General features: G+C 34.4%; 2 protein-coding genes across 2 annotated transcripts in view; both read right to left on the bottom strand.

Annotated features, from left to right (window-relative positions):
* The window catches only part of LOC149483146 (cationic amino acid transporter 2-like), a 36,837-nt gene extending 26,433 nt beyond the window's left edge, over positions 1-10,404 (bottom strand). The window contains exons 1-4 of the mRNA XM_089702147.1: positions 10,134-10,404; positions 2,806-3,054; positions 2,309-2,437; positions 1,137-1,292 (exon numbers count right to left, since the gene is read on the bottom strand). Of these exons, the coding sequence (XP_089558273.1) occupies positions 1,137-1,292; positions 2,309-2,437; positions 2,806-3,054; positions 10,134-10,227 (628 nt within the window). The 5' untranslated portion in view covers positions 10,228-10,404. The remainder of the gene's footprint in view (positions 1-1,136; positions 1,293-2,308; positions 2,438-2,805; positions 3,055-10,133) is intronic.
* Positions 10,405-13,342: 2,938 nt separating this feature from the next.
* On the bottom strand, positions 13,343-15,280 carry LOC149483145 (lipase 3-like). Its single transcript, XM_089702922.1, has one exon. The coding sequence runs from the start codon at positions 15,163-15,165 to the stop codon at positions 13,981-13,983; it is 1,185 nt and encodes a 394-aa protein (XP_089559048.1). The 5' UTR covers positions 15,166-15,280; the 3' UTR covers positions 13,343-13,980.
* Between the last annotated feature and the right edge of the window lie 7,490 nt (positions 15,281-22,770).

The raw sequence follows: 22,770 nt of genomic DNA, 5'->3' as shown, positions 1-22,770 counted from the left end.
AAATGGTTTTTATCCCCTGAATATTTACTTTCATACCTTCCCTTTTGAATATAAATAATTCTAAATTTGCTAGAAACTAAAGCGGTTAAATACATCAAAGCGAAATTTGAAAAGGAAATTAAAACACAACCAAGTTTTTAAGACCCTACAAATAAATCTGATTATTTTTCAGGTCAATGGATATATTTTAACCTTTAGTAAAATGCTATTTTTGCACGCCTCATAAGCGAAGCGTTGAGGTGGGTACTACTGTCACTTCGCGCAAAACATCTGATTTTTCAAACTTAAAATGTCTTTATGTATCATACATTGCACTTGTAAGATAATACATACACACACATATTAAGAAAAAACACTATTTTTAACGTTCATGATATTTTTGATGTCATTTTTGTTATTTAAACTAGTTAAAAAACAGTTTAAAAAAGTTCTGTCTTGGACGTCCGTGTGTCTGTATGTGCGGATCCTTTTTCTTGTTAACACGATAGCGACCGAAATACTTTACTAATCGAGTCTTTTTTTTTCTCTTACGCTTGAGTATGCTCAGGAATAGAACCCTTTCATTTTTCAGGGTCTGATTCGATGTGGTTTAATTGTTATTAAATAAACAAAAATAATAATTAATAAATATTTATTAAAAAAAAATTATGAGGCGTGCACTTTTGGATTTTCCAAATTATTTTTTTCAATGTTAACTTGAAACATTTCTGCGACATCCATTTTAACATTATAAATTCAATGAAAACTGTCCCTCAGTGTTGAAAATGTAACATCATTATTTATGAAACGAATTTGGAAAATAGGTTGAATATATAAATTAAAAAAAAAAACTTTGATTACGTACACGACGAATAGCAAAACGCAGTACTTAACACAATGACAATTTATAAATAAACTAGCTGTGCCCTGTAGTGTTACCCGCATTGCTCCACTCCTTTTGGTGGTCTTAGCGTGATGAATTTCCTCGATAAATGGGCTATCTAACACCGAAAGAATTTTTCAAATCGGACCAGTAGTTCCTGAGATTAGCGCGTTCAAACAAAAAAACTCTTCAGCTTTATAATATTAGTATAGATTCGTTATTCATAGCATTCCTTTGTACTGAACTAAGACCAAGTTAAAACATATTTCCTTACCAGAAAACACCATAATGACGCTAAAAGCGAAGATATCCGGGTATTTGGCTAAGTGTGGTGAATCCATCGGCATCCACTCATACAAGTGTGTAGATATGGCCTTCCCAAGTAAGGAATCTAAGTATTCACTTAGCGCTTTTGTTACTGATGCCGCACCTAGAAATAATAGAAATAAGAATATCCAATAAATAGGCATGTTATAAGAAGTCTCTCTTCTGTCAATGTAGGATTTATATTTTATATACTTAGTTGAAATCCAGCACCAGACTCTTTATATGTAGGAATACTGAAGTATTCTTCCTTGGTATAAGTTGTTATCTTATTAGTGTATTATTGTAAATTTGTAGTAATCTTTTGTGGTAGGTATATTGTTTTATTTTTTTCACAAAGTAACTAGGAATTGCTATTTTTAAACTTTAGGTAAGTTCAAATAATGTTACAATTATTTTTATACATTAATAAGCGTATTGAATATACATTAATAAGCGTAGATCATCTTTTTTCATATATAATAATAATAGGAAACACTTTTCGTTGTAGTTTTCAATAACGATACAAGCCGTTAAAAGCAGATCGTCATTAAAATTATTTCAAGTCTCCTGTAACATTTGTATAAAAACTCACGAAGCAACAATTATATCATTCAAAATCAAGCTCATAAAAACTGTTAACATTACATAAATGACAAAGCATGTAACTGTATTGAATAAAATGTTGCCAAACTGAACAAAAAACAACAATATCTTGTATTCATTGTGATCAATCGCTAAACTACTACATTATATTGAGCATGGTCGGAAGTCTATCCAATTGCATCCGCCCCGGCTTCGCCCGTGGTACATATTTACGTTTTCTCTACATAAGAACTATCCTCGTACTTCAAGGAATATAATAAAAAAAGAATTATCGAAATCGGTCCACCCGTTCACGCGTGATGCCGTGACAACGCGAAACGGGTTTCAATTTTGTATATACATATATAGATTTAACTACATATACACATAGCCTTAAGCACTCAGAGATCACATAGGTGCAGTACATGATGAAATATTTTTTTAAATCAATTCAGTAAACTACCGCGTTCAAACAAACAAACTCATCCGCTTCTATAGAAACATATCTGGAAGAAAAACTATATGTCGCTGATTTTAATTAGCAGGAATTTTACTTACCAATAATATATTCAAGTATAAGATTCCAGCCAATGATGAAGGCGATAAACTCGCCGACGCACACGTAACTGTAAACGTAAGCGGAGCCCGCTTTGGGCACACGAGCACCGAATTCCGCGTAGCATAGACCTGAAGATATCATCGAGATCAGCACTATTTGGACATTAGATACATAATGATCTAAAGTATAATCATGTTTCTGCTTGGTAAAGAATTATCATATTTCTTTTTCGATGTAGTAATTATAAGCTTGTCCTTATAAGCAAATTAGTTAGCTTTTGAAATCAGTTGCCAATTAGTAATTACAAGTACAAAATTATAGTCCCGTAAAAAAACAGTATTCTTTATTTCACTTTAGAGAAAAGCGCTTGTTTCTCTAAAATGAAATAAATTTTTTTCTGTACAATAATGTTGATTCGGTGTAGGAAAGAACTCTAACCAAAAGAACTTAAAATTTCAACATCATACATATATCAGAATAACAAGACAAAACTAACCCGCAAACACGCTAGCAACAGCCGCCAACAGAAACGACAGCACCACCGCTGGCCCCGCGTAGTTCTTAGCCACGTCCCCAGCCAGCACGTACACCCCCACACCCAGCGTGCTGCCCACGCCCAGCGCGGTCAGGTCAAGCGCTGACAGCACTCGAGCGAGCCTGGCTACACCCTCCTCGGCTGCTTTACGACGGGATAGCACGCCATAGGCCACGCGCATAGCACGCGCGGCACCCGCTTTTATACCCCCTTGGAAATAAAACATTAGAAATAGAAATTACCTAAAAATGATATACCTAGCATATTTAGCCGCTCATTCCCATGGAAATGAGCGCCCAGGTTGATAGAGCAAGAACCACCTCCTTTTTTTGAAGTTGGTTAAACAAATAAAATTTAGCCACTAAACAAGAATGCAGTTTTTGTTGGTGAATAAATTGTTTAATTAGGTCCAGTAGTTTTGTAGCCTATTCAATTCATACAAATTAAATTAGTGTCAATCGAACTGAGGGAGATTCCGGTAAAACAGAAACACACTATATTAGCATATATTAAGACAATACGCATATTAATTATTGTGTATTATTAAATTTTCCAGTGATCAAAAATTATTATTTCAATTAAACATAGCTTAGAGCAATGTCCATAGTTAAAATCACTTGCCCACAAAAGCAGTCAGAGCTGCTTTTAAACTAACATCAGTGTCTAATCCGTTGGTTTAATAGAATAAGTTTTAGTATTGTTTAGTTCCATCATTCGATAATAGATGACGCTAGTTGTAGAAGCTGTGTTTTTAAATCGCGCTTATGTTATTTTTTTGTAACTAGATATAAGCAAAATGATGTTGTAGTTCCGTGACCCTTGGAAATATACGGTCAGAGCGTTTTTGTGTGTTTTATTTCCGCCTCTGACCTAGTGTGTACTACATTGCTGGTGGTACATAACATTTGGTCCTTCGCGTCGAATATTGGAGACCAGGGTCCAGGTGGTGACGTCAGCGGCCTTTGGAGGGAGCGAGAGGGAGAGCAACCGGGACGTCAGCAGCCATTGGAGGGAGCGAGAGAGAAGCAACCAGGACGTCAGCGGCTATCGGAGTGAGCGAGAGGTACAACATCCGTGACGTCAGCGGCCAGTGGAGCGAGCGAGAGGGAGAACAACCGTGACGTCAGCGGCCAGCGGAGCGAGCGAGAGGGAGAACAACCGTGACGTCAGCGGCCTGCGGAGCGAGCGAGAGGGAGAACAACCGTGACGTCAGCGGCCTGCGGAGCGAGCGAGAGGTACAACAACCGTGACGTCATCGGCCAGTGGAGCGAGCGAGAGGGAGAACAACCGTGACGTCAGCGGCCAGCGGAGCGAGCGAGAGAGAGACAACCGTGACGTCAGCGGCCTGCGGAGTGAGCGAGAGGGCGACAACCGTGACGTCAGCGGCGAGCGGAGCGAGCGAGAGGGAGAAGATCCGTGACGTCAGCGGCCTGCGGAGTGAGCGAGAGGGCGACAACCGTGACGTCAGCGGCCAGCGGAGCGAGCGAGAGGGAGAAGAACCGTGACGTCATCGGCCAGTGGAGCGAGCGAGAGGGAGAACAACCGTGACGTCAGCGGCCAGCGGAGCGAGCGAGAGAGAGACAACCGTGACGTCAGCGGCCAGCGGAGCGAGTGAGAGGGAGAACATCCGTGACGTCAACCGACTCCGGAGTACAGGTGCGAGGGAGAAGGACTAACAAGTAGTGAGTGAAGTGAAACAGTGAGTACTTTGAAGTTTAATTAATCAAAATCGGACCTTAAATCCAAGAAAATAAAGTGAAGCGACGGGGAATCCATGCCCAAATCGAACTGAAGTTACTTTAAAACACTTAGAGAAATTTGCACTGTTTACATGAACTTAGAATATTTTCAATATTTACATTGACTTAGTTTTTTAACGAAGATTTATGGACTTAGAATATTTTCAATGTTTATATTGACTTAGTTTTTGTTCGTTGTATGGAATAGACACTTGTAAAATTTTGTAAAGGTATTTACCACTTGTAATATTTTAGAGTTGAGGAGACAGTTTACACATTTGAGTTAGCTTTGTTTTATGCAATTTAAACATTAAGTTAAATTTATTTACTTAAGTTTTAGAGTATAAAGTATATAATTGTTGTTGTGAAGTCTCTAAAATATTATAATGGAAGTATTTAATAGAATTCAAGAAAATAGTAAAGAGCTTATCTCTAAGAATAAAGTAAATTTTAAAAAATTCCCTAAGGAAAGAATCACTGTTTCGTATGTTGAAACTCGTTTAGAATATTTAGAAAATCAGTGGCAATCATTTCGCGATACTCATCGCCAAATAATTAGCGAGATTTCTAAGAGGGAGTTAGACTCTTCTAGTTATATTAAAAATTCTATATATATTGAGACCGAAGAACTATATATAGATTACAAAACTGAATTGAAAGATGCTTTGATTGAATTAAATGGAAATAGCCGGTCCGTGGTAAAGTCAAGTAAGTCAAGTGAGTCAAGAGAGTATCAAGAAAAATCTGTCATAAAATTACCTGTAAACAATTATACTTTGACGGATAGTATTGAGTCTGGTCAGTCTTATGTAGCGAAGTGTCCGTATTGTAAGGAGGCAATTCATAAATTATATAATTGTAAGGAGTTTGCGAAGTCGGACTATGATGTGAGACATAAATTTGTACAAAATAGTCGCTTATGTTTGAATTGTTTTGGTAGCAGCCACTCCGTATTTTCCTGTCGCCAATCCACCAGATGTAAGGTTTGTAAGCGTAAACATCATCCATTGCTTCACCCCGAAGAATGTAAAAATGTTGAGTCCCATCAAAAGAATGTGGTTGTTTCTTCAGCAACCACATCTGAACGCGATGTTGTTACGTGTTTCTCGAATGTCCGTAGTCAAGTTCTTTTGGCTACTGCAGTTGTGGAAGCGGAGTCGAATACAGGTAAGGCTAATTTTAATTTGCGATGCTTAGTGGATCAAGGCTCAATGGTTTCTCTCATCACAGAATCTACGGTCCAGGCTCTTGGGCTAAAGAAAATTCCAAATAAGGTTTGTATTTCTGGAGTTGGAGGTCAGGAAGATTCTTTAGCGTCAAGATTTATGGTAGAAGTAAAAATCAGATCAATTTATAATCCCAAGCTTACCATGGTCGTTCAAGCGCACGTTCTCGGTAAGTTTACATCTTTTCTTCCACCAAGTAGAGTCAATGTGCAGTTGTGGCCAGAGCTTACACACCTGCAATTGGCTGATCCGAAATATGAAGTCCCAAACAAAATTGATATGTTGCTGGGTGCAGAGGTATATGCGCAGATACTTGAGGACGGTATGATAAAGGGTCCCCCTGGATGTCCGTTAGCACAGAAAACGCATTTAGGGTGGATATTATCTGGGCCCATTCAATCAGAAATGTTAGATTCTGGAACGCACCAACAACCGAGAGTGATCGTCAGCATGCACGCTGGATGCAATGAAGATGAATTACTAAAAAAGTTTTGGGAAATAGAATCAGAGCCATGTTTGGCAAGCAATAAAATAATGACAATCGAAGAAAAGGCGTGTGAAGATATTTTTGAGAAGACAACTAAGAGAGACAGGGAGGGAAGATATATTGTTAACTTACCTTTCCGCCCCGAAGTAAAGCATGAATTTGGAGATACACGAAGTGTAGCGGTGCAAAGGCTAAAGAGTTTAGAGAAAAGATTTAAGAACACCGAACTCAAGAATAATTATTCGCAAGTGTTGAAGGAATATTTATTGCTGGGTCATATGGAAAAAGTACAGGAAGACTCGGAAGAGACGCGGAGACGTTCGGTATGGTTACCGCATCATGCAGTAGTCAGACCAGACAAAAGCACTACTAAGACGCGAGTAGTATTCAATGCGTCAGATAGAAGTGCTAATGGTATGTCGTTAAATGATACCCTGATGGTTGGCCCAAGACTACAACCAGAATTACGTCATATAATCATGAGATGGCGTCTCCACCCGATATGCCTAATAGCCGACATCATAAAGATGTATAGGCAAGTAAAGCTGAAAAGCGAACATACAGATTATCACCGAATCGTGTGGAGAGACGACAATAACGAAATCCAAGATTATCGTCTACTTACCGTTACCTTTGGCACTTCCAGTGCACCTTATTTAGCGGTCAAAGCTCTCCAACAGCTTGCAGTCGATGAGGGTGGGAGCTATCCACTAGCTGCTGCAAGACTAAAAACGGACTTTTACATGGATGATCTGTTAACCGGGTGTGATTCTGAAAAAGAAGCATTACGATTATATGAAGAAATGACTGAATTGTTAAGTAAAGGAGGTTTTAGGCTACAGAAATGGAGTAGTAATAGCATGGAGGTGATGGAAGGTTTTGAAGGAAATATAGAACAGGACAGGGAACTTAAGGAGGATGACGTGACTAAAGTAGTAGGTCTCTTTTGGAACCGCCGTACCGATGACTTTAGTTATAGAGTTCAGTTTTTATCAGCGTCGCTTCCTGCAACCAAAAGAGAAATTATAGCAGAAATTTGTCGACTGTACGATCCGCTTGGTTGGATCGCTCCATGCATCATCACTGCAAAAATATTCATACAAAAATTATGGATGACTGGATTTGGATGGGATGATAGATTACCGTCTGAACTTATTAGTGAATGGATAACTTACCGTGAGGAATTATTTCAGCTAACAAATTTCCAAATACCGCGATGGGTGCAAACACGAAGCAAAGATACAGTTGTGGAGTTACATGGGTTTAGTGACGCTTCACATGCCGCCTATGCTGCTGTGGTTTATATTCGTTGCGTTTCTGAAGATAAACAAATTAAAACTCACCTGGTAGCTGCAAAAACTAAAGTTGCCCCGATCAAGCAAATCTCCATACCTCGACTGGAACTCTGCGGTGCGGTGTTGGTAACTAAATTGTTAGTTGAAGTAGCTGAAGTTTTGAACATACCAATTTCACAGTTGCATGCTTGGACGGATTCCACCATCGTCCTAGCGTGGCTTAGTGACCATCCCAGTCGGTGGAAAACATTCATAGCCAACCGGACTTCTGAAATTCTAAATCATTTAGAACCTTGTAAGTGGTCGTATATACAGTCCAAAGAAAATCCCGCTGACTGCGCGTCTCGTGGAATACTACCTTCTGAGCTAGTTGAGAATAATTTGTGGAAGTATGGTCCGGATTGGTTAAGTAAGATTGATATTCAGTATGGTAAACCGCTTTCCATATGCACTAAAACTGACCTGGTAGAAAGAAAGATTAAAGTACATGCTGCTTCTAAGGAGTTGCGGAATTTGTTTGCAAAAAAAGAAAATTCCAATTTGCGTCTTTGGCGGTTAACACAAAGGATGATCCAGCATTTTTGGAAGCATTGGTCCCAGGAGTGTATTACCCAATTTTTTCCGAAGGTAAGGTCCCCGGCATCAGGGTAGGAGACGTGGTCTTAGGGAAGACAATTTGCCTCCTGCGAAATGGATGTACGGAGTGGTGGTGGACTTACCCCCGGGTAAGGATAAGGTGACACGTGTTGTCACGTTGAGATATAGGGGTTCTCACATACAGAGACCGACTTCGAAAACTATGTTGCCCGTTAGAGAAGCATAAATGTAAAAAAGAAAAAATATAAATATATGTATATCATGTTAACCGTAACTCGTAAGTAAGGAGTAGTTATTAGTTTAAGGAGATGTATTTGCTCTATGTATTGCTGTATCTTTTTGCACAGATGCATTTTTTTGTATTGTGAAGGACTATTCGTCCTTGGCGGGCGGTATGTCTAATCCGTTGGTTTAATAGAATAAGTTTTAGTATTGTTTAGTTCCATCATTCGATAATAGATGACGCTAGTTGTAGAAGCTGTGTTTTTAAATCGCGCTTATGTTATTTTTTTGTAACTAGATATAAGCAAAATGATGTTGTAGTTCCGTGACCCTTGGAAATATACGGTCAGAGCGTTTTTGTGTGTTTTATTTCCGCCTCTGACCTAGTGTGTACTACATTGCTGGTGGTACATAACAATCAGTCATAACTACTTTTGCCAGATTTTTGCAGTCAAAAGTGGTTTTGACTGATTTAGTTTTCACTGTAGCACTGTATAACATCTATAGTACATATATGAATTACAAACAAAATAGTACATATAATACAATTATGAAATTTATTCTTATAAATGTAAGCTGAAGTTTCAGTAAGTATTATCCCCAGTGACATAATTATAGATTCATTTCTATTTTGTATCTGGGTCAACATAGACATATTTAGGCCAGTAGTTATTCCAAAACCTTGTACATATAATTAAATTTTCATAACTAATAATTTATTTTAAATTTTTAATGTAAAATATGACTATTTTTTATTCCTTACACAAATAACAGAAAATAATACAAACAACTATACCTAGAAATACAATCACGAACCACATAACTAATATATTGAGATGTAATATCACCGAGAGACTAGCAAGACACAAGTCCGTTCATTGACTGAACAATTGGTTTGATTGAACGGCCAATTCTTATCAATAACGCTACAGTTATTGATCTTGGTTATTGCCAATTGATTTGCCCAAAATGGCCATTCCAATTATCATTTATATATTATTAACTAGCTTACCGCTCGCGGCTTCACCCGCTTTGTCTAAAACATCATAAATTATATACTAAAACAAACGAACGAATTCTTGAACCACTCTATCTATTAAAAAAAACCGCATCAAAATCCGTTGCGTAGTTTAAAAGGTTTAAGCATAATATATAGGGATATAGGGACAGAGAAAGCGACTTTGTTTTATATTATGTACTGATTTACAACCAGTTAAAACTAAAAGACTAAAACTAAAGTTTGGATATTAGTTGTGCTATAGGTCTTTGGCAGTGTAAAATCAAGGACTTAGTATTCATGTTTATGAGAACTAGATGGAACTCAGGTACTAGATTTAAGACTTACTTATTTTTAGTTTCTTTGAAATCATGGTTTTAAATTAAAAATGCTTTAAATGAAATATAATGAGATGTGTGTGTGTACATTATTGTAAATAGCCTTATTAGGGTGGTATCGCAAAGCGGTAAGCTCTTTTAATAAAAATAACAAGTGTTTCAAGGAAAAAAAGGCAGAAATTCAAAATGTGTGGAAAATAAATTTATTTCAAATGTATTTTACTTTAATTTAATTTACTTTGAACACAACATAAGTACTTACAATATTATATGCAATTTACAGATTTTATTTCAATAAAATTTATATCTATGTAAATGCACAAACTAGGTACTTACATGTTGTGTATGTCAAGTATTTTATTCAACGAATAATTGAAACAACTCTTACCATCATCAAATGCCTGTTTAATCGATATTCCACCAGCTTGATTTTCACGTGCTGATCGGCCGGTGGAAAACGAATTTTCATCAGGAAAAGTCATTTTAGTAATATTACATGTAACCTCTGTATAGTGCACTGAAAACTTTGGAATGCGTTTGTTATTAGAGGTCCTGTTGCACTTCACTTTATAAGGCGCCAGTTTGCTAACGTATACGTAAGGGAAATTCAATAGGGTCTCTCATTTTTCATTGGAAGCACATCTTGCATCATCTTGCACTTTGCGGTTTAAAAAATGTGATTTTGACAGATGACAGTTGACACCGTGACACGAATAAAATATTATCGATCAAATTATTGTCAAATTGACGTTGACGGCTGACGCAGTGTAAAGGGGATAGTAGAATCGGTACACGGTATACAGGCAAAAAAAGAAGTACTTAATAAATGTAAGGCCCCAGGGCATCTAAGTAAATATTTAAATAGCGGTAGATACCTCTGGTAGATACGTCATACGCATAAAATGAGAGTAACCACTTGAGTAACACAGTACAATTTCAGTATCTGATAGCGACGCGATGTTCTGTCTTCAAGATTTTCTATGATTATTTTAGAAAAACAAAATAAATACATAAAAGATGCCTCTATGTGAATTTATGGGTTGTTATAATAACTCAAAAACTGAAAACAAATCAATTCAACTGTGAGTACCGTCAAATTGGCCAATATTGCCCACTTTTTATGAATAATTTCAATTTCCGCAAAAAAATTCTATGGCAACGTTAGTATTTTATGTTAGCATATATGTTTTTCTTTGATCGTGTCCATATATTGCTGTAGAAAATTTCATTATTCTTCAACATTTTATTCATTTTTTGTCTGTTTTTGAGGGCGGGTAAAGTTATCTGCACTTGTTGCCAACATTGCCCACGTCGATTTTTGACGTAAATATGACCTCTAGCCAGATTATATTAAAGTCCAATTCAAAAATGTTGGTAAAGATGTCGTTTACTTTAAAATCAAAACAGTATCATGAAAGAACTTTAGTGGCTGGGCAAAGTAACCCAGGTATTTTTTCTATTTTTCATACAAATCGCATTTCGCTTTTCCAAAAAGCCTAGGGTTGGTACATCTCAGTAAAATGAACATGACTTCCGATTTCTTTTACTGCAAATATTTCGTAGTAGGATTATGTTGTAGGCAATAAAAAGATAAAAAAACAGAATATTGTTCAGTGACTATTTAATAAAAATAAACATATTTTTACATTTAAGTTGTGCTTAAAATTCAGCGATTTAACTTTATTTATCATGGTTCTTTCCCGGATACCAAATTAAGCTTATTTTTCCGAAATTAACCGAATAGAATTAATATTATTAACTATCAAATTATGTGGTAATATGAAATGTGCCAACCCTAAGCTTTTTTTGATGATGGGCAATGTTGTCAAATAAAGATCGCTACATTATTAGGTAATTTTGCCCACCATTGTAACTTTTGTTTAAAACAACCTTCAGCGGTAATAATAGCATTAAAATACTCTTCAAACGTTATTTTATAACATATCTATAATATAAAAATGAATCCCAAAATGTGTTGGTAAGCGCATAACTTGAGAACGGCTGAACCGATTTCGTAATTTTTTTTTTATTATATTCCTTGAAGTACGAGGATGGTTCTTATGTAGAGAAAACGTAAATATGTACCACGGGCGAAGCCGGGGCGGACTGCTAGTTATGAGTAAAAATACACTGTGTTTTCGCCATCACGCACAAACTATCACTTGAATTTTCACCATTTTTTGCCCGTGAAATCACACATGATATTCGACGAGTTACAACAAGTTGCTGATTTAAGTTAGAGCTAGCGCACACGAGCAACTTTGTCTCCGCAATTATTTTGTCTCCGCAACTATTTTGTCTCTCCACCCATGGGCTAGTATGAAAGTGCGCGCACGTAGCGACGCAACTCCCCATACAATTGATGGGAGAGACAAAATAGTTGCGGAGACAAAGTTGCTCGTGCGCGCTAGCTCTTAGCGACACACACAATAGGCAGTGTTGTCATACATATAACCTATTTTATACCAAATACTATTAATGTTGCCAAAGTATAAAGGTATTTTTGCAATTTAAAAATTTTCTTATGAATTGATCTTCTGGCAAAAATACCCTTGTGGGCAATGTTGGCCAATTTGACGTTACCTACCCTTTTAACGTAAAATTTATTTATTTTTTGACAAAGATTGTATTATTTCACTATTTCTAAATGTTGGTACGTCCAATAAGCGGACCAAATAAAAAAAAAGAAAGATAATATTGTTTTGGCGGCAATTCATTGATGTGCGACAAATTATTGAACATGATCAGCAGCAATAGAGTAATAATAAAATAAATAAGATAATACATTTATGGCTGAAATTTATTACCTAGGTAACTATTTATTAGATATTATTTTTTTTTCCATTTTCTTGTTTTAAATATTATATATTCTGTTTTCAAATTTGAAATATGAACGACGACACAATAATTTTATTTTCAACCGACATCTAAAAATAGGAGCCTAGGAGACCGAGGTTCTTAGTTAGACTATGGTTAGACTGTATTTTTTTTTGGCTTTGTGACCTCAGAACTTTCGTCTGGGCCGAACCGGAACCAATTCTGGTTGGTCTTATTTGAATTCTGTCCACTTTTAACTAGTGGATATTTGAAGGTGGTTTAGTTTTTTGATAAAAAATAATTAAGAATTCAAAAAACCACCAGACTTCGACATAAAATAATAAATACGGTAACTATCTTAAAGCTTTTGTTTATTTTATCTATTGTAAATAAATAGAGTCCTAGATTAATGACTATTTATATGTATTTAAGTACGAATTAAAGAGAAGCCTGTAAAGTAAGTGCATTTTATTTTAAAAATTAAAACTTTTAAGTGCAGTTCCATGAAATAAGCACTAGCTTTTTAATACTAAATTCAAAATTTATCATTTTCCAATTTGTAAAAGTCGTTATTTAACATTCCGTAGCTGTAACTGTTAATTACATACAGTAAGTACATGTTAATCAGTAGGTTATTAATAAGTATATTATGTACATTGAGATATATGTATACATATATGGAGACGACACCTCACACCGCCTACATCACTTATGTTCCGCTCAACATACGCCACATGACGTATGTTGAGCGGTTTTTTTAAATGGTTTTAAAGTGAAACGCATCAAATATGCCTTCGTGTGTGTTACGATATTGCACAAATAATACAAATAATACGGAAATGTGCAAAGGAATAACTTTCATCGGTAAGAACCTAACTACATAATAATTTTTAAAACTTAGAGCAAAAAATGGCGCACAGATTTTGTTCGTGGTGTCTCCTCCATACGTATAGTAATATTATCTCAATGATTATGTATGTTATTTGTATCTTAAAATGATAATAGGCAACTGGCAAGGCGTGACTAAATATGCGTAGGTAATGTAAAAAAAAATGCAGACAGATAGTTTATTATGTCTACAATGTAAATTAGCATATTCATATTTTTTATTAAGCATCACCCATAAATGAGGAACGACCTCGTAATTTTGACCTCGTTCTTGAAATTAAGTTATACATAATTGAAACTTTAATATCTTTATATTGATATTGAAATGTAGCTAAATTTCAATTGATGATGTTAATTATTAAAAAAAAACTAAAATATATTAGATAGATAAAAAAAGGATAAAAAGTAAAAGAACCTACACTAAATCGTTCGTTCTGTCATAAATCATAAAAACATTCTTAGGTAGGTACTACTTTATTCTACAGACTTGCTAATATTATTATTTATAAATAGTAATAGTACATTAGATTCTATCTTTTAAATAAATAATATTTTGTACCATATTTTCTTAAACTATCAAAAATATACGGATATAAATATTTATCCATATTTTTACCCCACGTTGCATCCTGGTGATTAAAGTTCTTATGTTTTAATGTTCTGTAGTCAACATTCGGCAATTTATCACGCAATAACATAACGTCCCTGATTGAAGAAAGTGCGTCATTTTTTCCTGCCAGTAGAACAACTTTCATCGTAACTCTATGCAAATCGTATTTTGGGGCGTAATAGCTATTATACACCTCAATATTTCTCTCTCCATAGTCATACAGAGCGAAGTCCTTTTTCAAATATCCCTGAGCTAGATGCAGTACAGTTTTCCTCGAAGTCCCAGTGGGGAAATGGGAAAAGAGCGTTGGCAGAAAGTCCGGTTCTAACTCGTCAGGATCGCTACCACCGATTGTGGATAGACCGTTAGCACATATCTCGTAACTCTTAATAACGGTGCACAATAACGTTATCATTTTTCGTGTTGAAGTTTCATCTCCCATTATTTCTTCCTGTCCCAAGCGCACTAGCACATCGGAAATGTAAGGAATCGTTTCCAGAAGTGACGAAACTGGAGGCCTCGCATGATTAAAGAAGCAAATAGGTGATAGAGCAATGACGACATTTATTTTCTCATTGTACTCTGGTCTCGTGGAACCCATCACGTAGAACACGGTGTTCCCTAGCGAATGTCCAATTGCAATGAGCGATCTTTCACCAGTTTTCTGGAGAATGAAATCGATAATTGCTGGAATGTCGTAATAGCCCATTTCATGATAACTGTAGTTCCAGAATTGTTTGTCTTTGTCAGGATTTAGGTACAGATGTCGTCGGCTGTATCGGTTGCCTCTCATGTTAGCTGACCACACGTCGTAGCCCGCCTTAGCCAGGGTTAGGGCAAGCGATTTATCTCCGCGAATAATAAAGGTATCAGCGGAATCAGCTATTCCATGTACTAAAAGCACAACCTCTCTCTTTCCTGGTATATTAAAAAGAGGCAGAATATAACCATCTTCTGTAACGACCTCGTATACCCTGGTGTTAAATCCAAATTCTTTGGCAATCGTTGTATAGTTCCCGCTTAATGGTATAGAGATCCTGCCATGGTTTGCCTCTGAGCTCACTAATATCGTTAATAGTAGTATAACTATTTGTCTCATATCCATATTGTTATTTATGTTTTATTTATAAATATTTATTGTTGGTTTACACAGCACAAACACGCTCCGCTTAAACGAACCTTGGCAACTGATATGATTTGCTGGTAGCTTAAATTTTTAACAATGTTAATTTGATTTATCATATGAATATTAAAGACCTCAAAAAAACATAACACGCCTCACAACCTTTGCCTGACGTAAAAAGATCGGTTTTAATATCAAAATCTGTACTCACCGACAATAGACAGTGATTTATTATTCTCACTCATTATTATATTATTAAAATTTAAATCTATAAGAAGAAAAAAGTAAACTTTGTTTCACATCACTTGTATAGTTTATAATATATATTAAAATCAACAACTGCTTACGCCTTACTTAATATTTTTACCTAGAGATATTGTAAAGACCTAGTTTAGTGAAAAGTAGGTAACTAGAATTGAAATGCTGACGAAGTAAGTGTGGCTCTTTGTAAGATAATCATATTTAAATATTATAAAAATAGTCAAGGTCTAAGTAGAACTATTTTACAGTAGTAAACTACAAGATAGAGTATTGAAGAATAAAATAATAGAAGTAAAATGAGAGTATAATCTACTTTTATCATTAAAGTTGTATCAAAAATAAAACAATCAATTTGCGATGCACATAAAATTTATTAGAAAATGCACAATCCAAGTAGGTAAGGTACAGAATTATCTTTTAAATATATAATGTAACTAGTTACTTAACATTAAAAAATAAAACATCTACATTTTAATTAATTTACTTAATCTAAAATAAATTGTTACACTAGGTATAAGTAGTTAGTTACTTACATCTAAAAAATAATAATACATTTTTGTACTCAAAAATTAGGATTAAGGTGATTGCAACGATCTGTTCCCAGCCAATATCCCGCTAGATGGCGCTGAATTCTACATTTCTAGTTTATTTGAGTTTTTGCGTAATTGGAATAGTCATCAAACCTAGGAATAGTCATGGCGGTTACTGAATATTATATTTTATTGAAATATGTTATATCATTGCCTTAAAATCCACCCAATTCGGTAAAATTATGCGTTTTAACATCTGTCATTGCATACAGGGTCGTTTACACACACAGACGTATACAAAAATGATAAAGATTTAACTCTAGATGGCGTGAATGTAAAGCGCGTCACACACGGTGAAGATACTACCTATAATATTTTATCTAATCTAGTAATATTTTATATTACAGTATCTTAAGGTATCCGGTATCAGCGTTCTGACCATCATTTTTCTTTTTTCGCTGTAGAACCGCCATCCTGTTACAAATGACCCACAAAGGAGAATGACCACGGGTGGTATCGGTAAAATTTTAGTTGTGCCACGTATTCGTTATATTGTTAATTCCTATTTGTATTTATAATGATCATATGTATCAATATTAAGTCTTAATTAAACCGGATAAATTGAAATAATAGTAAAAGTAAAAGTTTTTCTTTTGAAACATGTATGAACTTTCGCATTAGTAGGAAGTAGGATTGTTATAAAAATAAAAGTTATATTTGTTGGCGTAAACTATTTTATTGTAATTTTGAGAAATAAATAATGTCAAAATTGATTACCTACAATAAAACGCAGTTTTATTTTATTACCTACATTACACTATTGTTTTTTTTTTATCAAAACATGTATTTGAAGTAGCAAATATGATATTATGCTGATCCAAGCATTTTCACTCAAAACTAATATCACTAATGATTTGTAAAAGTAAATTATTTCAAAATACATTTCATAACCAACAAGTAAGAATAATTATTCATACAACAACAAATCAAAAACACTATTTACTATGGAAAAAAAACCAGGAAGGTGAAAAACATATTTACGATTTCGATGCACTCGACTTTTAGTAAAATAATAGGTAAAAATATTATTATGGTTTTGATCACAGACATATCTGTGGTTTTGATTTTAGCTACTAGTATCAGAAAGCTGCGTGTTCAATGCACGTCGGGGTCCCACAACTGTGGAGGAAGGAAGGTAGAATACCTCCATCGAATAAGTGAAGTTTCTCGACATACTCGATTTGCCGGCCGGCCTCAATGAAGATTGTCCGAAAGTTGTATATGTGCTCTGTAACGAAAAAATTTCGCTAGCGCGATTCAGAGTGAGGTGTCGTACAATATACCTAATGAAGTTTTTCATCTTTTTATTTTACTGCAAATACAAAATAAAAATTAAACAATGGTAATGTAAATTCTAAACAAACTACTACCAAAATACAATTAGAACAAAAATCATTTGACTTGTTTATTTCACCCAGAGGCCAGAGGCGGCTCGTGACAAAATTGTATAGGTGTTCACTTGAAATAAAACAACGAAAATACAATAGCGTTCGGGATGATTTATTACAAAAAAATGAGCACCACATTTTATAAATGTCTATAACACTAAAAATTACAAAGTACAGGCTATTTCAAAACGAATTCAATGACTAGGTATCAATAATTAGTAAATCACCGAATTTGCATTCGCGAGCGTAGGTATCCATAGTGTTTGTCACTGACGGTCACTGACCTCTATAACTTATAGTTATAGAGGTCAGTGGTGTTTGTTGTGTAAACATGTATGTATTTGAGTAGTTAGTAGCATATTATATTCTGAATTTCTGATCCATGCCTATTCACTCAAAACTAATAACACTAATGATTTGTAACAGTAAATTATTTCAATAGGTAGGTATTTGAACATTTCCCAACAAGACGTAAGAATAATTATTCGTAGGTATACAAGATACAATAACAAATCTAATACACTATTTATTATTTTATTATTTACTAGCGGTCCGCCCCGGCTTCGCCCGTGGTACATGTTTACGTTTTCTCTCCATAAGAAGCTAGAGAGCTAGCGCAAAGCTACCTGTATGTATTTGACCAGACCTGGATTTTTGTGTGTTGATTCCCCTATACCTACTATACATGAGATGAGGAGTCACTAAGCCCAGAGTGGTGGACGGGGCGCGCGCTTAGGTAAGACAGGTGGAAATTTTTGGCGAACTTTGAAACCATTTGACCACGTCTGCCATTTTGATATTTGAAAATAGATTATTATTACTATCGGAAAATAACAATGGCAGACCATTATCACGCGGATAACATTCTGGCAGACACTTATGAAAGTGCTGAAAAAAATACAATTTTGAAAGTATTTGACCAGATCTGCCATTCATATATTTTATTTATTAGGGTCTTAAAAACTTATTTTCGAAACGGCAGACATTTTCATTGCGTACAGACTTCAGCAGACAACAAAACTTTACAGACTTCAGCAGTCAACAAGACTTAGCTTCTACATGGTCAGATGTATATATGTATTACGTTCCCTGACCTTACATCAATGATTTACTTTATTAATGTTTTTATGGTCATTTACATTTAATTTTGAAAACTATGGAATAAAATTTATAAATTTGATGATACAAAACTAAATATACATTTGTAAAGAATCTCAAATATAAAGTTGTGTTGCAAATAACAAATCATCATTTAAATATTTAGTTTATTTCTTTATTTAAGAAACAATTAACAATTACAAAACAACATAAAAAAAACACGCATGCATTTATTGAAATGTTCATTCATCATCACTATCGTATGGCGTTGTGTGACTCGTCTTCATAATCCATTGAATCGGATTCTGTAAAAGTAAAACGTAAATTATATAATAAAAGAAATGAGTCATTATAAACTTACCTAGTAAGGCAATGCCTTTGATGTCGCACGATGCCGCCGCGCCGCCAGTGTAGGTACTTCTGCTGCTACATGAAAATATGCTAGGGTTGCAACAAATGGGAAATAAAACAATTGTGATTATTACTATTATGATGTAATCATTTATTCATATTATGTACATTCAAAACAATTGCTATTATTAAATCTGATGTAATTATTTTTTCATAAATATATAATTATTATTAATTACATAATATATTGCACTGTGAAATATTTACGTATCACTTTATTTTTGATGTTCTTAATTGTCTTTTATAAAATTTAAGTGACGCATTCGCATTGGGATCAACAATCCGATAAGAAAAGAATGGAGACAACATATACATAGCTTTGATTTCAATTCTACAGATACAAAATATACAATCTATCTAAAATGATACAACGGATGTTTCCTGCGTTTTCTCGTCAAAATACCGAAACAACGTAATTATTGTATAGTAGTTGGGCGTGAAAGTAAAAAAACAAATGAAAAGTGTTTTCCATATGATTATTTATTAAATTTACGCGATTAAGAATAATTTCAACGATACAATTTAGTAACCGAGAATTCAGAGGATTAAAGAAAATACCTGCCTGATCATTTTATCAAACTCTAAAAGAATTATGGTTATTTCGCATCACTCGGTTTATTAGTTTGGTAATAATTATTAAAGGTAGTTACAACCCTAGCCATTGAGTCGAACGGTAGGCAACACAATATCGACTTTGTGCGGGTACATAATATGGTACATTTCTTCTTGCTGTGAAGCGTAATTATTATTATTAAGATTTTTTAGGCTATTTTGAATCAGCTGTTCTAATTTAATTCTAGAAATTTATTAAAACGTGATTTTCTTAAAAGTATATTATGAGTTTATAAATACCTCAACCAATAGTTATTGTGTCCTATCCTCATTTCTTTATATCTTGGTAGTTAACTAAAGTGTTAAATTTACATAACCTCAACAACAACATTTACACTGCCACTGCACTAAAACTAAACTAACTAGCTCTCTAGCTATAAGAACCATCCTCGTACTTCAAGGGATATAATAAAAAAAGAATTATCGAAATCGGTTCAGCCGTTCTCGAGTTATGCGCTTACCAACACATTTTGCGATTCATTTTTATATATAAGACTAGCGGTCCGCCCCGGCTTCGCCCGTGGTACATGTTTACGTTTTCTCTACATAAGAACCATCCTCGTACTTCAAGGAATATAATAAAAAAAGAATTATCGAAATCGGTTCAGCCGTTCTCGAGTTATGCGCTTACCAACACATTTTGCGATTCATTTATATATATATATACTAGCGGTCCACCCCGGCTTCGCCCGTGGTACATAATATTTACGTTTTCTCTACATAAAAACCATCCTCGTACTTCAAGGAATAAAATAAAAAAAGAATGATCGAAATCGGTTCAGCCGTTCTCGAGTTATGCGCTTACCAACACATTTTGCGATTCATTTTTATATATGTATAAGATAAGATTATGTGAAAATAACCAGGAAGGTGAAAAACATATTTACGAAAACATAGTAACATAATACCTATGGCTGTCGCTACAATAATTATATTTCAATTTTATCTTTTTATACCTAGTAGAACTGGCCGACGAATAAAAAAAATCGTATTAGAATAAATACAATAAATTACGGAACAAAAAAAGGATTGTAACATGATTGTAACTGAATTGAAATTGAATTGAAAAATTGAATTGAAATGTTTGTTTCTGGGCGCACCGTTTTCGACGACGCGACGCGCGACGTAAGCGTATAGGTATAGGTACCTACTTTGCTAAAACAAACTAATAAAATTGTGTGTCTGTCTGAAAATTCGGAAAAGCATATTTTGCAAGTTTGTAATTACTTTGATAGTTTACCGATTTATAATAATTGTAATTGTAATTGTATAATATATAATTTGCAATGTGGTGAAATTTCATAAAAATCACGGGCCAATTTTTTGTTTTGAATCCCACCGAAAATATAATTGCGTTATTAGAATAATTAATTACTATACCTACCCACGATCAATTATTACAATATAGTCTCAAATGCATACTAGAGAAATATTGCAATTTGATTCAATTAAAATGCATAGCATACAAAAATAAATTCACAACACAAGAAATTCCGCGCGCAAATCATAGCGCGTGTCAATGAAATCAAGAATGTTTTATATCAAGCCGACGCGGACGACGACGCGACGCCGAACAAAAGTACCTACGACGGACGACCACGCTTCGAGTTGCCAAACAACATGAGTAATAAATTGTTTACAAAAAAAACAAGTTTTCCATTTTTCTGTATGAGTAGACAGAACTTCAAAACGCCACCTGCTACGGTTTATATTATGAACGATTGTTATAAAAATAAAAGTTATATTTGTTGGTGTAAACTATTTTATTGATCAATAATTTTGGAATTTAAAATTGTCAACATTGATTACAATAAAACGCAGTTTTATTTTATTACACTATTGTTTTTTTTATCAAAACATGTATTTGAAGTACCATATAATATTATGCTGATCCAAGCATTTTCACTCAAAACTTATATCACTAATGATTTGTAAAAGTAAATTATTTCAATATACATTTCATAACCAACATGTAAGAATAATTATTATTATTCCTACCTACAACAACAAACCTAAAACACTATTTACTATGGGAAAATAACCAGGAAGGTGAAAAACATATTATTATTTACGATTTCGACGCACTCGACTTTTAGTAAAATATAGTAGGGAAACATAATATTATGGTTTTGATTTTTGCTACTAGTATAAGAAAACTGCGTGTTCAAACTACTTGTTTGTCTGTCTGAAAATTCGGAAGTACTTTGGTAGTTTACCGATTTATAATAATATTGTATATATCGTTGTTTAAAAAATATTCAAACACAATAAAATATGATATATGTACTGATTTATCACTGGTTTCAGTGATGAACTGATGAGTCAATTATAGCCACTATACTTTCGTCATACGTGTGTATGATTGATGTGATTTGCAACGTGGTGATATTTCAGAAAAATCACGGGTCAAATTGTCCCACCGAAAATATAACTGCGTTATAAGAATAACTATACCTACGATAAATTATACCTACATAATACAATATAGTCTCAAATGCATACTAGTGAAATATTTTATTTGAATCAATAAAATAAAAAAATAAATAAAAAATAATAATAATACAAAAATAAATTCACAACACAAGAAAATCCGCGCGCAAATCATAGCGCGTGACAATGAAATCAAGAACTTTCGAGCCGACGCGGACGACGAAGGAGCCTAACAAAAGTACCTACAATCATAGGCGGCTCGTGACAAAATTGTATGGCCGTGTTCACTTGAAATAAAACAACGAAAATAGGTACCTACAATAGCGTTAGCAGTACAAAAAAAATGAGCACCACATTATAAATGTCTATTTATACACTAAAAATTATAGAGTACTAGAGGTCCGCCCCGGCTTCGCCCGTGGTACATATTTTGCAATAAAAGGTAGCCTATGTCCTTTCTCGGGTATCAAAATATCTCCATACCAAATTTCATGCAAATTGGTTCAGTAGTTTAGGCGTGATTGAGTAACAGACAGACAGACAGACAGAGTTACTTTCGCATTTATAATATTAGTATGGATTTCAAAACGAATTCAATTATTATTTAGCAATAATTAGAAAATCCCCGAATTTGCATTCGTGATCGTATTCATATTGTTTGTCTACACTAATATTATAAAGAGGAAAACTTTGTTTGTTTGTTTGATTGTAATGAATAGGCTCATAAACTACTGGACATTTTACCAATGTTTGCAAGTTTGTGATTACTTTGATAGTTTACCGATTTATAATAATTG

The sequence above is a fragment of the Colias philodice genome, chromosome 13 (genome assembly GCF_061535455.1).
Source record: "Colias philodice isolate Cphi_HAF_F1 chromosome 13, ilColPhil1 Martin Lab GWU primary, whole genome shotgun sequence".
Lineage (NCBI taxonomy): Eukaryota > Metazoa > Arthropoda > Insecta > Lepidoptera > Pieridae > Colias > Colias philodice.
This window is presented reverse-complemented; position numbering and strand designations above follow the sequence as displayed.